Raw genomic sequence first — 15,301 nt, forward strand, 5'->3', positions numbered from 1 at the left:
GAAGGACTTGCAGCAAACCGCAGAGTCCTTAGATGGTGCCTGCGGATGCAGGGTGACTACTCCTTAGTCACAAGGGAGAAATCTTGAGAAGAGTCTCGAAGTCCTTTCGTAGAAAGTATTCTTGATTCAAAGATGATCTAATTTGGAAGGGTCCCCGCTCCGGCCTTTATCCTAAAGAAAGGGGTGGGTACATGACTAGGTCCTGCCCTAAGGGTGGGACCAGGAAGGGGGGTAGTTACACCCCTCTCCCCTGCCGGACTTTCCCCAGGTCAGGGGCTGGCGCCCCCGGAACTGGTTCTGACCGGCAGATGCGTAGTGAGCACCGGGGTGCCACTCCGCAGTCACCTTCTTGCAAAGCCCTACCTACCCAGAATACACAAACCCTGTCTGGGACGGTGCGAACACCGCCCTTGACAGGAAACCCTTTGTCCAAGCTCTCCTCGCTAGAAGGACTCCCAGCAGCAGGAGGTCAGACTCGTGTCTGTGGTGGCAGCATCCATTTTGTGGAGCTGAGGCTTTAGTTAACTTTAACCGGGGTTCACAGTTACGTACATGTCGTGTCCCTCTAGAAGGGCGGAAGGCTAACCTCGTCGCCAGAATTGGTGAGGGGGTAGCATCCCGATTCGTATGACACCTTACTCGACATGTCTTGATAACGCTATACCGAAGTTACCGATATGATACGCGTTATCATGGAACAGCCATTGGGTCTTGGTTCCGCAAGCTGCAACCGGGCTCGGCTCGTGCCAGAGCCCAATTCACACGGGTCCATGCACTCTGCCTTCAGGATTGTCAAGGCCTGCCATAGGAGTGACTGATAGGAACCCGGGTGTCCATTGTGAGGTTAGATATAGGGATACTATACCTATAGCAACGAGCGTGTACGCTACGTTGCCCCAGCTGTCGTGCAGCCAGTTGTGTCAGATTTAGATGGCCAGCCAGGGGTGGCATAATACATGCTTCAGCCCCTGGTAGGCCCTGGGTACACCGATGCCCTGAGTTACAGGGTCTGACAAGGTGGCCCAGTTCCAATTGTGTAATGCACCTAAGGTACACGCATCAATTTAGAGAGAGAACAGCTAGGCTGTGGGTCTGATTAGCAGGCCCACAGCCCGAGAAAGTCGTAAACCAGTGGAACAAAAGCAAAAAATCTGGGTGATCATAGGATTGCAGACCCTACTCTCCTACAGGGTGTCATTGGCATAGGATATGCTGTTGAGTGTGAAGAATGGGATGATACTGGTGAGTACGGCCTTGTAGACGCTGAAGACTACAGGACTGAGCAAGGTGCGTTGATGGATGCCATAGATCAAGTTAAAGGCAGAGGACGACTATGGTGGGGTCAGGCTTACAGATTGGGTGTGACTTGTGCGGAAGAAGCTGATCCACTGGAGTGCGGGTTCTCGGATTCTGGTGTCGTGGAGACGTTGGATGAGGATGGGATTGAAGACTGTGCCATAAGTGACTGAGAGGTCGAATACGAGGAGTGCCTTTGTGTCCTCCTTGTCTATAATAAAGCAAATGTTATCCGTGGCAGCAATTAGTGTGGTCTTATTGCTGTAGTTCTATCTGAAATCTGGTTGTGATGGGCCTAGGAGGCGGTTGGTGTTGAGGTGGTGAGCCAGTTGCTTCTTGATTTTTTTAAAGACTTTTTGCCATGTAGGGGAGGAGGAAGATGGGGCTGTACATTGCCTGAAACTTCAGGTCAGCTGAAGTCTTTTTTAGGAGGAGTAAGATGATAAGTTTAGGAGGCATTTTCCATGCATCCTGGAGAGTGGCTGTGGTGAGAGTCACTGAGGATAGGCGTGTGGTTGGAGCAGATGGGGTTGAGTCCTTTGAGGAGGATGAAATGGAGAAATGGATCCAAGGAGGCTCCCGAGTGGTGGAACTCCTGGTGGTGGCTGTTTCCTGGAGGTTGATGGTAGACCAGCACGTCTTGTGAGGAAAGCGGTGTACTATATGATGGTGTTGTGCAATCTCACCATGTAATAAACAAACAAATCCAGACACTTATATAAAACCTTAGCTCAACACTTAGCAGCTGTTGCTTCAAGCAGTCAGGCTTTAATAGAGGAACAGGTGAAAAGCATATAGAAGTACCAATTCAGCTGAATAAGGAAGAAATCCAACACCAATTTATGAAAATGCTCTTATTTTTATAAATCGTTTGACACCAAAATGAAAAACAATTCACCAGAGAGTTCCAGAGATATAATATATTAGTGAAATAGTAAATCACGGTTTTCCATTCAAATTGCAAACACACATTGTACACTACCGCAGTTAGTGGTTACTTTTGAAAACTTTTGTAAAGTTGAGTGCAGCTACTCTGACACAATCTGGTGACCAACTCCAGCCGTGAGCAATTCACAGGGAGGGGCCAATAATACTTGGCCAGCCAGTCACCTTTCAGTAAAAGCAGTCTGGAGTTCTAAGTTCTATGGGTGAACCGCCATAGACTTTAATGGAGTGGTCCTTTATGTAATGTAAGGGGAAACTTTTATAGCACAACGGCCACCCCGCGGGTTTCCTGGCGCTGGGATTACCAAAAATGACAATGTGTGTAACTGAATTGAAAAGCATCTAGGAATTAATCTCTAGGAAAGAGTCTAGTTTTCAACTCCTTCCTAAAGCATGCTAGAGTATTCATTTGTCTCAGCTCAATTGGTAGAGATTTCCAAAGACGAGATGCGGCAAAGCTGAAAGATCTACCACCCAGTCTGGCTCTATTGACATGGGTGCTACATACCAGGTTGGTTGAGGAGAAGCGTAGGCTTCTAACTGGGGAATACCATTAAGATTTTTATGTATTGCCCTATAGACGATACACAGCGACTTAAACTGAGGTCTCTGCACCATAGGCAGCCAGTGAAGATCTTTTAAGGGAAGTGAGGCTGACGCACTACGTTGTCTATTTAATGCAAGCTTGGCTGCCATATTCTGTATTATTTGCTGTTTTTTCAGCAAGTGAGCTGGAGCTCCTAGGAGTAGGGCATTGCGGTAATCTAATCCGCTCATGATAATACTCCTTACCACTTGAGGTCTTACTGAGGCGGGTAAAAAGGGGAGTATTTTTCGGAGAGCTCAGAGCAAAGATAGACAAGTGCTCATGGTTTTATTCACTTGAGAATCCAGTTGTAGATTACTGTCAATCACTCCCAAATTACGTGCTGTCTTAACATATAGTGGAAGATTACAGGCCGGGGTTGACCAGAAGTCTGCTGGTAGGGGGCGAGAAACTCTATTAGCAGCGCAGCAAAGTACTTCCGTCTCATCCCCATTGAATTGTAATGAGTTATCTCTGAGCCAGTCTGCTGTCTCTCGCATACAGTTATGGAGTTTCTCCAGAGGGACTGCATTATTACCCTCAAAGGAGAAGACAAGCTGAGTGTCGTCTGCGTAGTTTATGACATCAATGCCAAAGGATTTTATAAGAGAAATGAAAGGGCATGGATATAAGTTAACAAGAATTGGACTAATCACTGAGCCCTGTGGGACCCCTTGTTTTACGGGGCTATCTTGGGAGAAAAAGGCATCGATGTCACTGCTTGCTGTCTGTTTGAGAGATAGGACAGCATCCAATTCAATGCCTTTCCCACAATGCCAACCTCCTCAAGCCTCCTAATCAGGATCTTATGGTTTACCGTATCGAATGCAGCTGACATGCCCAATAAACTGTTTGGCCATTGTCAGCCCATAATCTCAGGTCATCCAGGACTGTCACCAAGGCTACTTAGGAGACTCTCTCCTAACCAATCATCTTCCACTATGAGAAAAGTTGTATCCGCTATGATCCTGGCCCACCTTGACTAGGCCAATTCACTCTACATTGGACTGCCTGAATCCCTAGTGGACAAACTCCAGATAGTTATGGATGATGCCTCCAGGCTCATCTTCAAACTACCTAGACATAGGCGAGCATCACCCCTCCTTCAACGACTCCACTGGCTACCTCCTAAACAATGGGCCAAATTTAAGGCCCTCTGTATCATTCACAAAGCCATTCACGGCCAGACACCCATGTATATCAAACAACGCCTTGAGAAATACGTACCAGGCCGCTTGCTAAGGTCCTCCATGGAGAGCCTTTTAAAATGTCCACGCTTCAACTACGATTCAGAAAAGGGGGTGGTGATGAACAGAGTGTCTGAATTAAGCAGACCACTGTTACCCAGTCCAAAGATCAGGGCTTGATCCATCACCGTTATTTATCTCACTGCACCATCCCAGCTCAGAACCTGGCTATATGCAAATCAGTCTGTCCCTGGCCCAGTGCATCATGGGAACAGGGCAGACCGAACTACCAAGCCAATTCTTCACCAGAAAGGAGACAAGCTACCGGGGACCGGTTTCTGGCATTTCAGCTGTCTTCGGCCCGGCTTGCTTGAATCCTGATGGTGCAGTGAGAAAGGGACTCATGTCTGAGTGTACCCTGCCACACCTATAGTGGCCAAAAACGATTCAGAAAAGGGGGTGGTGATGAACAGAGTGTCTGAATTAAGCAGACCACTCTTACCCAGTCCAAAGATCAGGGCTTGATCCATCACCGTTATTTATCTCACTGCACCATCCCAGCTCAGAACCTGGCTATATGCAAATCAGTCTGGCCCTGGCCCGGTGATGGATCAAGCCCTAATCTTTGGACTGGGTAAGAGTGGTCTGCTTAATTCAGATACTCTGTTCATCACCACCCCCTTTTCTGAATCATTTTGTCCACCATAAGCGTGGAAGGGTATACTCAGATGTGAGTCCCTTGCTCATTGCACCATCAGGATTCAAGCAAGCCGGGTCGACGACGGCTGAAATGCCAGAAACCGGTCCCCGGAAGCTTGTTTCCTTCCCAGTATAAGAATTGGCTTGGTAGTTTGGTTTGCCCTGTTCCCATCATGCACTGGGACAGGAACAGACTAATTTGCATGTAGCCAGGTTCTGAGCTGGGATTGTGCAGTGAGCTAAAAAACGGTGATGGATCAAGCCCTGATCTTTGGACTGGGTAAGAGTGGTCTGCTTAATTCAGACACTCTGTTCATCACCACCCCCTTTTCTGAATCACGCTTCAACTACGACACCAAAGGAGGACGAGCCTTCCCTAGCCTCCGACCCACTCTCTGGAACAGGGTGCCGAGCCAACTCCACAGGGAAAGCCGCCTTCTTCCTTTCAGAATACAACTAAAAACTATCCTTTTCACAGAAGCTTGGACATAACTTACATCTACATTGCCTGGTTCCATCGTTATTCTTCTTACAGCGCTTAGAGACCTCACGGTTTTAAGCGCTCAACAAATCCAAATTAACATAACATAACAGGGGGTGCCGATGCCGTGTCCTGGCCAAAATTCAAATTGGACCTCTTCCAAGAGATTGTTCTCCTCCAAATGTTTCGATAGGGATTTGCTCACTACTCTTTCAAGGATCTTGATCGGGTAGGGTAGAAAGGAGATAGGTCTATCATTAGATGGGCATTGAGTGTCCAATGTTGCTTTTTTTTTACTAAGGAGGACACCACTGCCTTTTTCCAGCAATTAGTTACTGTGCCGTTAGTTAGGGATTAGCATCAAATTTGGTAAAGATATGCAAGGGATACAGGATGCTGAAGATGCTGCGGATGCAGTTCCAGTGATGGGGGTCTTCCTGGGCTTACACTTTGGTCCACGTCATTTTTGGGTGACTTTGGCTACAGGGCTCAACTTGTAAGTCGCTAATAAAACTGTACTACATGAACCCATGGCCTGTATGCCTGGATGTTCAATGCAGGGCTTCCAGTTTAATGGCATTTCTTTTTTTTTCTCCTTTCAGTCTTTATTTATCTATCTTTATTTGTTGGGCTTCTTATTGGTATTTATTCATATTTACTTTGTCTGGGTTTACTCAAGAGAAGCGAATGAGTTAAACTTTGTTTTTCATAATATTTTTAAGCCTGATTTATAAAGATGAGAATGGTGAGTAGTTGAGGAATTATTTTTTAATTGATACTTACCACTACCTCACAATGCAGCTGAGACCAACTATCATAACAGTTCACCAGAGTTTTGAAGTAGACCGGTATACAGGAACATTCCAAGTGGTAAGCTAGAAGAAGAAGAAGGGTAGAAAAGAAACAAGGGAAAGCTGGGAGACACAAACAAAATAAATACATTATAAATAAAGTACTACAATACACTGCTAAGACAGCATTTTAAAGGAAAACGAGGAGAGGGAAAAAGATTCAGGTGGCAAATAATTTTCCTCTAAAAACATGGGATGTTAGTGGTGAGACAGGAAGTAATGAAAGGGAAGGGGCTCTAACCAGTGATGATACAGGGAGGCGAGAAGCACTCAAAGGGGGGGAGGGGGAATAACGAACAGGGAGACCGGAGGCAGGGTGGATGGAAGTGAGAGAAGCCAACACACTGACAAGGGTCATTCGGCTATTCTGGTGCTGTTGGACCTCTCCGCGGCGTTCAACACGATCTCCCACAGTATTCTGCTGAGAAGATTGGAGGAAGCCGGATTAAGAGACTCAGCTCTGGTATAGATTAAGAGTTTCCTAACGGATCGTTTCCAAACTGTCAAACTGGGCTCATATCAGTCTGAGCCACTGGGTATGACCAAAGGAGTACCTCAGGGCTCATGTTTGAGCCCTACTCTTTTCAACATCTACGTCGCTCCCTTGGCCAACCTTATGAGGTCGTTTGGGTTCATCTAGAAAAAAGAAGAGGTAGGGGGGTCTGTGGGTTGGTTTAACGACCTAAATATTAACAAGAAAAATACAAGAGATACAAGGTCAGGATGTGTGCTGTACTAGATCTATGAACTGAACAGAGTCATGGAACACCCAGAGATTACATGTGGCTGAAAAACTCCCATCAGACCACCATTATGGCGCAGTATCGTCACGTGGGATACGGATGGTAAATCCAAGTCTCACCCAACCCATCAGGTGATGGTGTAGAGATGGATTCCAAGGTGAACCTCTAGCCACAATGTATTTCAGTATGGTGGTGATGGTGTGATGTGTGAGTGAAAAGTGTAAAATTAACTACTGTAACAGAAAATATGTTTAATAGGCATTGTTACAGTGTTAAGACTAAAATGAACCCACATAGTGTGAAAATATGAATATGTAAAGACGCAGTGCACTCTGGGGATGAAAGGTCAGTCTCTCTGCATATTTACAGCATCTCTCTCTCTCCCCTCGCTATCTATCGCTCTCTCCTTTTCTTTCTCTCTCTCCCCCTCCCTCCCTCTCCCCATTTCTCTTTCCCTCTCTCTCTCTGTTCTCTCTCTCCTTCTGTTCTCTCTCTCTCTCCCCCTCGCTTTCTATCGCTCTCTTTTTCTCTCTCTCTCCCTCTCTCTCTCTCTCTTTCTCTCTGTTCTTTCTCTCTCTCGCTCTCTTTTTCTCCCTCTCTCCCCCTCCCTCCCTCTCCCCATCTCTCTCCATCTCTCCCTTTGTTCTCGCTCTCTCCCCCTCCCTCCTTCTCTCCCCATCTCTCTCTCTCCCCCTCTCTCCCCCTCTCTCCCCCTCCCTCTCTCCCCCTCCCTCTCTCCCCCTCCCTCTCTCCCCCTCCCTCTCTCCCCATCTCCATCTCTCCCCATCTCCATCTCTCCCCATCTCCATCTCTCTCTCTCTCTCTCTCTCTCTCTCTCTCTCTCTCTCTCTGTTCTCTCTCTCTCTCTCTGTTCTCTCTCTCTCCCCCTCGCTTTCTATCGCTCTCTTTTTCTTGCACTCTCGCTCTCTCTCGCTCTCTCTCTCTCCCCCTCGCTCTCTTTTTCTCTCTTGCTCTCTCTCTCTCTCTCTCTCTCGCGCTCTCTCTTTGTTCTCTCTCTCCCCATCTCTCTCTCTCCCCCTCGCTCTCTTTTTCTCTCTCTCTCTCTCTCTCTCTCTCTCGCTCTCCCTCCCTCTCTCGCTCTCTCTCTCGCTCGTGCTTTCTCTCTCCCTCAACAGGCAGGGCAATGGCGAGGGTCACTTTCCGGAGCTTCGGACTCATCGACCTCAACAACCCGCGGAATGGCTTGGCGCTGCTGCAGGAGGTACGTGCAGCACTTTACACCACAGCTGCAACGAGCGGGGTTGGAGAAGGCTTACTCAACAGACTTCTAGCTAGGCCCCCAGCTGAAGCACTGAAAGACTGTGTGAGGACACATATTCCTGCCTTACTCTTTCTACCAGTCTTCAGCATCCCGCCCTGGGGCTACAATACCCACTGTGCCCTGGGTGAGACGGAGGGGAGGGGGGTGGGGGGGGGGGGCTAGTCTACATTCCTTTTTCACCAGCCACCACTCTCTCAAGCTATGTTGCTGATATTGGTAAAGTGCACTTCTTAAACCCCTCCCTTTCCTTTTCCCTTCCTAGTACTTACAGCATCTTACATGGACTCTTGAATGCCCCCCCCCCCCAGCAGATGGCACTGTAGACCTCTGCCTGTGTGGTTTATGTCTGTAAACAGGCCTGTTACCATGGAGATCGCCCCCTCTTTCAAACACACAAGTCTCCACACCCGCAGTTCCAGTCTTCCATGTATTACCAGAAGTAGATTGACATTTTTAAAGGAGATTATAAATTCATAAAACTAAATATGTAACAAACACTTAGTTTATGTTTTATTTAGTGTTCTAGAACGCGAGATTTGCACTTCCTAAATGAATTTATTTTTAACTAAAAGTGTAACCTCTTTGTGGGAGTTGCAGACACTAAAGGGTGCTCATCAGGACCTTTTACTTTCTATTCTTGGCACTGCTTTTGCCACCTCTGAGCCCAGGGGTCACATAGCAATGCCAGGGTTCGCAGAGGGCAAGCCTGGGATCGAATGGAGATATTTGGCTACCTCTTAATGATGCTCATGGTATGCACACTCTTAGAGAGAGAATTACTGTGGTTTACTTTCGTGCTTGTTTTAGTTATTCACTCAACCCTTCTTTCCTTTAAATGCTGTACATTTGGTTTTCTCCCTCTTCAGGTCTGCACCATACTGGAGCACAGGTTTCCATCATCTGGGGTTCAGTTGTACATACAACAATCTCGGGCCAGCCTGGACTGTAGCAGCATGGTCAGATCTCGGCAACCCATGGGATCTGCTGTACCACCAGCCTCTTAGAGAGTCCTTGAAGACATCCCAATGGCTGCTGAACACCGCAGTGTACGGCTTGGAGATAAAACCGCTAGCCATCATCACTAACATCATACAAGCTGACCAAATATCAACTCCACCACTGCTCCACCCGGTGCCTCGAAGCCACCATACCCTTTCTAACTGGCTGGATCACTGTCTTACAAATTTTATTCTTGAAGAAAGAATTTGGTCCTACAATGTGTGAAGTTCAAACCACTCCCTCAATGTGGGTCATGTCAAACCCTCTGTCTGCGTGAAAGTGGAGATGACTATTGCCATGTGACAGAACGACATGCAGTCAATGGTTGGCCTCCATGCTGGTAGGGCTCACCTGAAGACCTGCAGATTCAAAGGTACTTGGACAAAATGATATGTTTGAAAGAGCTATGGGAATAAAATGAAAGCTGCAGAGGAGACTACTTTCTTGTTTTTTTGTTTGAAAGCTTTATTGACATCAACAGGGAGAAATAAAATGCAGGATAAAATATGTTGAAAAATCAAAAGTGTATGTATGTATGTGTGTTCTTATATAGCGCTCAATGTTACCCTTGGGCATCTCGGCGCTTGCCTTGGGAACCCGTCCTGGTTTTTCCCTGTGAGATCACCCGTGCTGGGCATCCCCAAGGTGAAAGCCACAAACTCAAATAAGAAATTGGTACCTTGGTTATACGGTATGTATTATAATTTGAAATAATAAGGAATAAAAATAAAGTACTCCCTATATTAGTGTTTATATCACTGTGACCACACTAAGTATATTTATCTCTTTTATATAGTCTCCTATCTCATCATGACCCAGTGTAAGGTGAAAGCCAGGCATCCCGCCGCGGGGGGCCGTTGTGGAGATAAAGCAAGCTTGTTGCCCAGAGATGCATAGTGTGAACTCGTGCTTAGAGTGGGCACCGAAGCGAGAATTATCGAGTCCGTGGACAATTGGGATCAGGACCCTGCCGCGTCGGGAATCGAACCCTGGTCCCGGGTCTGACCTCAGCTTCAGGGTATGCCTCCTCTAACCAGTGAGCCACACTTCTCCACACTGACGTCAATACTAAGAAACCAAGCATTTTCTGGGTATTTAAAGGGAGGAAGAGGGGGGAGGGAAGGAGGGAGTGAAAACAGTGTTAGAGCAGAATAATGCATTATTTGAAATTATCGGCAGAGAAGAAAATTGCACAATGAATACGAAAAAGTACATAATATTTGAAAAACATCATACTAGAAATAAAACTGTGAACAGGTAATGAATAAAACTAGGAAGAGGGAGTAAAAGTCCTTCTGGGAGGCTTAAAATTATCTGAGGAGAGGGTAGTGTACTTATGTTGGGCTGAATGATCTAAATATGTGGTAAGGGGCAACCAAAAAAGCTCAACATTGCAAGGGGGCTTGCAGGAGGAGGCAAATGCAACATCAAGTCTATGGAAATTACATAGGGAATTCCACCAACAACGTAAGGAAACTTTGGTGAGGGACTTCCAATTAGAGGCAATATGTTGAAATACGAGAGCAAGCATAAGATCAAAAAGACCAAGTGAGTGTGAAGGGAGATGTAAAGAATCTGAGAGACTGCCCATGAATACAAGGGCAGTGGAATATGGAACAGAAAGAGTAATAATGCTAGAAATGTAAGACCAGACTTGCTTCCAGAATGCAGCCACAGAAGGACAGAAAAAGAAGAGATGAAGATGATCAGCACCAGGTGTATCACATGTACATCAATTAGAAGTGGAGGAGGAAGTGAAGCGTGAGAGAGAAAGAGGGGAAAGGTGAAGTCTATGATATAGAAAAAATAAAGATTGAGTAAGGAAAGCGGAAAAGAGACTTTCAGGATTTTAGACCATAGCTTAACCCAGAGAGGAATGGGCCAAGAGCATCCCAAATCTTTTTCCAAAGAAATCTCCAATTTAGTTTTGGCACGGTATGGGTTAGGGGCAGAGAAGAATTGATAAATAGGAGAAGCTTTAGAGAAAGTGGCAAGTATCCTGAGGAGAGGAGAAAGAGGGGAAGGCAAGATTAGAGAAGGAAGTGAATAATACCGATCAAGAATAATTTCCATGAGGATACTATATTTCCGTGAAAAAGAACGAGGGCAGAGGAATAGTGTTTTAAATTGGGGGAAGAAGCAGGGCGAAATACCGTCAAAGAGCTGATTAACCCAAATGATATTCCTTGATCTCCAGGAAGTCCAGGCAATAGGCCTATTATTTAACAAGATAAGCAAATTATACCAAATGGGCGAGAGTAGGAAAGACTCACGAGAAATAGGTAATGGGGAAAGCAAAGATTTCAGGAGAGAAGTGTGCTTAAATAAAGGAGGAATTGTATAGGGGGATTTGGTAGTAAAACGGGAGACGTCTTGAAATGAAAAGGGCAACAGTAAGGATTGTTCAATATGAAGCCAGAGGGGGGAAAGAGGAGATTGTTCATTCGAAAGCCACCTGGAAGCTTGACGTAGAGAAAAGGATTTATGGTTCAGGCGGAAGTTAGGAAAGTTGACACCCCCATTCGACTTGGGCATGCGGAGAGCTGATAAAGAAATCCGAGCTTTTTTGTGTTTCCAGAGAAATTTTGATAAGGCAGAATCAATACGTTTGAAATAAAGAGCAGGAATATGAACAGGAAGCATAGAAAGCAAATAGATAAGAATAGGAGGAATCATCATTTTAATAGAATCAAGACGACCCCACCAACATAGAAAAAGGGGATTCCAAGAGGAAAACAATTGGTCTATTCGGGAAATAACAGCAGACATATTCAATTTAATGGATGATGAAATAGAATTAGAAAACCAAACGCCAAGATATTTAATGTTGGTACTATTCCAGGTAAAACCAGTAGAAGAAAAGAAATGAGGAAGACAAAATTTGGTTAAAAGGAGAATTTCTGTTTTATTAGAGTTGATTTTATAACCCGAGACAAGAGAAAACACATCAAATTCAGCTAATAAAGAAGGGATAGAAAGTTCTGGATTGGAAATAAATAAAAGAATGTCATCAGCATACGCGGAGAGTTTTAATTGATTATCGCCATAAGGAAAGCCAGAAATAGAAGAATTATTACGGATAGAGGTAAGAGAGTTCAAGGGCCAATCAAAAAGAAGAGGAGAGAGAGGACAACCCTGACGAACCCCACACTGAAGAGTAAAGGAAGAGGAAAGTTGACCATTAACAAGAACCAAAGCTTTGGGCATAGAATATAACAAGGAAATAAAGGAAATAAATTTAGGACCAAAACCATGCCATTTTAGGGAAGAAAACAAAAAGGACCAATCAACCCTGTCAAAAGCCTTTTCAGCGTCTACAGAGATAGCTGCCAACGGAATAGAAAGAGAGGAAGCTATATTTAAAACATTTAAAAAGAGTCTAGAATTATCAGAAGTAAGACTACCTTTAACAAAACCACATTGCTCTTTTCCAATGAGATGAGGCATGAAAGGGTCTAAACGTAGTGCGAGTAACTTAGAGAAGAGTTTATAATCCACATTGACTAATGAAATTGGCTGATAATTTTTACAAAATTTGGGATCCCGACCTTCCTTAGGAATAAGGCAAATGGTAGCATCTTGAAAAGAGCCCTTGGCCACACCAGAAGAACAAAATGATTGGGAGAGAGAAAGTAGTTTAGGTAATAAAAGATCAGAAAAGTGTAAGTAAAATTCAACCGGGAAACCGTCAGGTCCCGGGGTCTTACCTTTGGTAAGAGAGGACAGAGCATTGGAGAGTTCATGAAGAGAAAGGTCCTCTTCAAGATCCGGGAAATTAAGTTGGGGAATAGAAGATTTGGGTAAATTGTCAAAATAACATTGAAGAAGAGAGGGTGTAGGCGGGTCCTCCGGAGTATACAAAGTTTGATAAAATGACTGGAATTGCTCAAGAATGTCCTTATCTGTATGAAGAAGAACATTAGAGGGGGAATAAATGGATTCAATAGAAGTGCGTCTTTACGAGTTTTAAGGTAGTTGGCCAAATGTTTGCCGGATTTATTACGGCCGCCGTAATAACGCCCACTACTGCAAAGAAGAAAAGAGGAAGCGTTATCAGTAGTAAGGGTGGGCGTAGTTCGCGAAGTAGCGCTACGCTTCGCACTACGCGAACTTCTTGTAGCACTACGCGAGCTGCGTAGTAGCATGTTCACAATGTGCAAGATGCGTTTTCAATGATTGCACAGTGCGGACAAGCATTCGGCAACTATGCAATCATTGAAAACGTCATCTTGCACAGTGCGAGCTGTAGTTTTCTGCTGCTAGAGTAGATTTTTACTCGAGCGGCAGCTTTCTCAACGCGAACTGGTATTTTCTCATTGTGAGCGGTCGCGAGCATGCGCAACCTCTTGCAATGAGAAACCTGACCTCCCCGCTTTGAGAATCTAGCCGGGATGTCATTTTGCTTGCTCGCGGTCGCAAACATGACGTTGAGGACCGCAAACAAGCAAAAAATGACCACTGCACTACGCTTCACTACGCGTGTTCGCACTGTGCTACGTGCAGCTTGCGTAGTGCAAAGTTGTGCAAACTTCACAAACTACGCGAGCGTAGCGTAGTGCTTCGCCCAGGGTTAATCAGTAGTGAGTTTATTGAAGGTGATCTTGGCACGAAGAAGCTCAGGTGACATGTGTTTGGCAGAAGAGGTATAGAATGGATGTTCTAAGTTCTTTATATGAGCTAAAGCAACTTTACGCTTCTGAGTGAATTATTTCTTTTTCTTAGAGAAAAAGTCAATGATGAAACCACGTGCCGTAGCTTTAAAAGAGTCCCAAAGGACGTGAGAAGAGATATGAGGATCAGAGTTAAGTTGAAAAAATTAATTAGTAAAGGATTGAAAAGAAGAAGAAAAATTAGGATCAGTAAGAAGTGAACAATTAAAACGCCAACGAGAAGACTTAGGAGAAGGTGGAAGCAAGTCAGTCTGTGAGAATAGGAGCATGATCCGAAATAACAATAGGTTCAATAGAGGAAGACAATAAGTTTTGAGATAGGGATGAGGAAAGAAAGATCTAGTCTAAGCGAGAAAAAGAGGCATGAGGTGGAGAGAAAAAGGAAAAATCTAAATTGTCTGGATGAGTGAGTCTCCAAGAATCAGAAAGATGTGCTTGTGAGCTAGTATCTAAAAATTGTTTATGGGGCTTGTGGGGGGTAAAACGGACAGAGGATTTATGATCCAAAAATGGGTCAACTATCTGGTTGCAATCTCCACCTAAAAGGAAAAAATCATCCTTATGTTGGATACATTTACTGGTGATTAATGGCCCAAAGGAGGAGTCAAGATGAGTAGGTCCGTAAACATTAAACACAGTAAGAGGGATTGCATTAATAAGAAACTTAGCTAAAATCTATCGGCCATCATCAGCCTTTTCTTCCAATAAAATGGTACATTTTAACTTTTTATGAAATAAAACAGCAACACCATTTTTTTTGTTGGCCGAAGGAGAAAACAAAACTGCACCAACCCAGTTTCTCTTCAATTTTAAAGATTCAAGGTCAGAGAGATGGGTTTCTTGTAAAAGGACAATATCTGGGTTATAAGAGGACAAATGAGAGAGTACTCTCTGTCGCTTAATAGGGTTATTAAAACCTTTCACATTCCAAGAAATAACTCTAAATATATAAACAAAATAAACATAATGACTTCAAACAGTACAAAAGAACAAGGAAATAGTAACAAGCCGAAAAATGAGATAAGTTATTGGGGAAAAACGGAAGAATGAGAAACAAAGACTCAAGGGAAAAATGAGATTGAAAAAAGAAAGAGAGTTAGAGAAGAAGAAGGGAAAGAGTAGATAGAGAAGACAGTACAAATCCAAAAGGATGACTGCAAAAACATACCTAAGAAGAAAATACGAAAGGAGGGTGGGGAAATGGCGACACTTAACAAGATGGACCAGCCAAAGAGCAGGGACATAACCGCACCAGGACATCATAAAACCACAGGAAGGAGACCACAAGAGGGATGGAACAAAGAATATGAATCTGTGGGAGGAAAGAAAGATGGTCAGAAACAAGGTTCGGACAATAAGACATATTATGAATTCAACAGCAAACCATAACATTAAAGTGATGGACAAGAACGAACATAGCACAAATCCAAAACTGAACTTGAATATAAAATGTAAAGGAAGAATGTAAAGAGCAACAACAAAACAACCAAGAAAAGAGAGTATGCTAACAATTACAAAGCATCAAAAAGCATAAAAAAACTGCTGTCATTAGGAGAAGAAGA

General features: G+C 44.5%; 1 protein-coding gene across 1 annotated transcript in view; it reads left to right on the plus strand.

The window, feature by feature from the left end:
- LOC147717687 (uncharacterized) overlaps nt 1-9,507 on the plus strand; it is a 139,073-nt gene extending 129,566 nt beyond the window's left edge. Inside the window, exons 3-4 of the mRNA XM_086924475.1 lie at nt 7,925-8,010; nt 8,937-9,507. Of these exons, the coding sequence (XP_086780601.1) occupies nt 7,925-8,010; nt 8,937-9,074 (224 nt within the window). The 3' untranslated portion in view covers nt 9,075-9,507. The remainder of the gene's footprint in view (nt 1-7,924; nt 8,011-8,936) is intronic.
- Nucleotides 9,508-15,301: the final 5,794 nt, after the last annotated feature.

The sequence above is a fragment of the Lissotriton vulgaris genome, chromosome 5, assembly GCF_964263255.1.
Source record: "Lissotriton vulgaris chromosome 5, aLisVul1.2, whole genome shotgun sequence".
Taxonomy (NCBI): Eukaryota; Metazoa; Chordata; class Amphibia; order Caudata; family Salamandridae; genus Lissotriton; species Lissotriton vulgaris.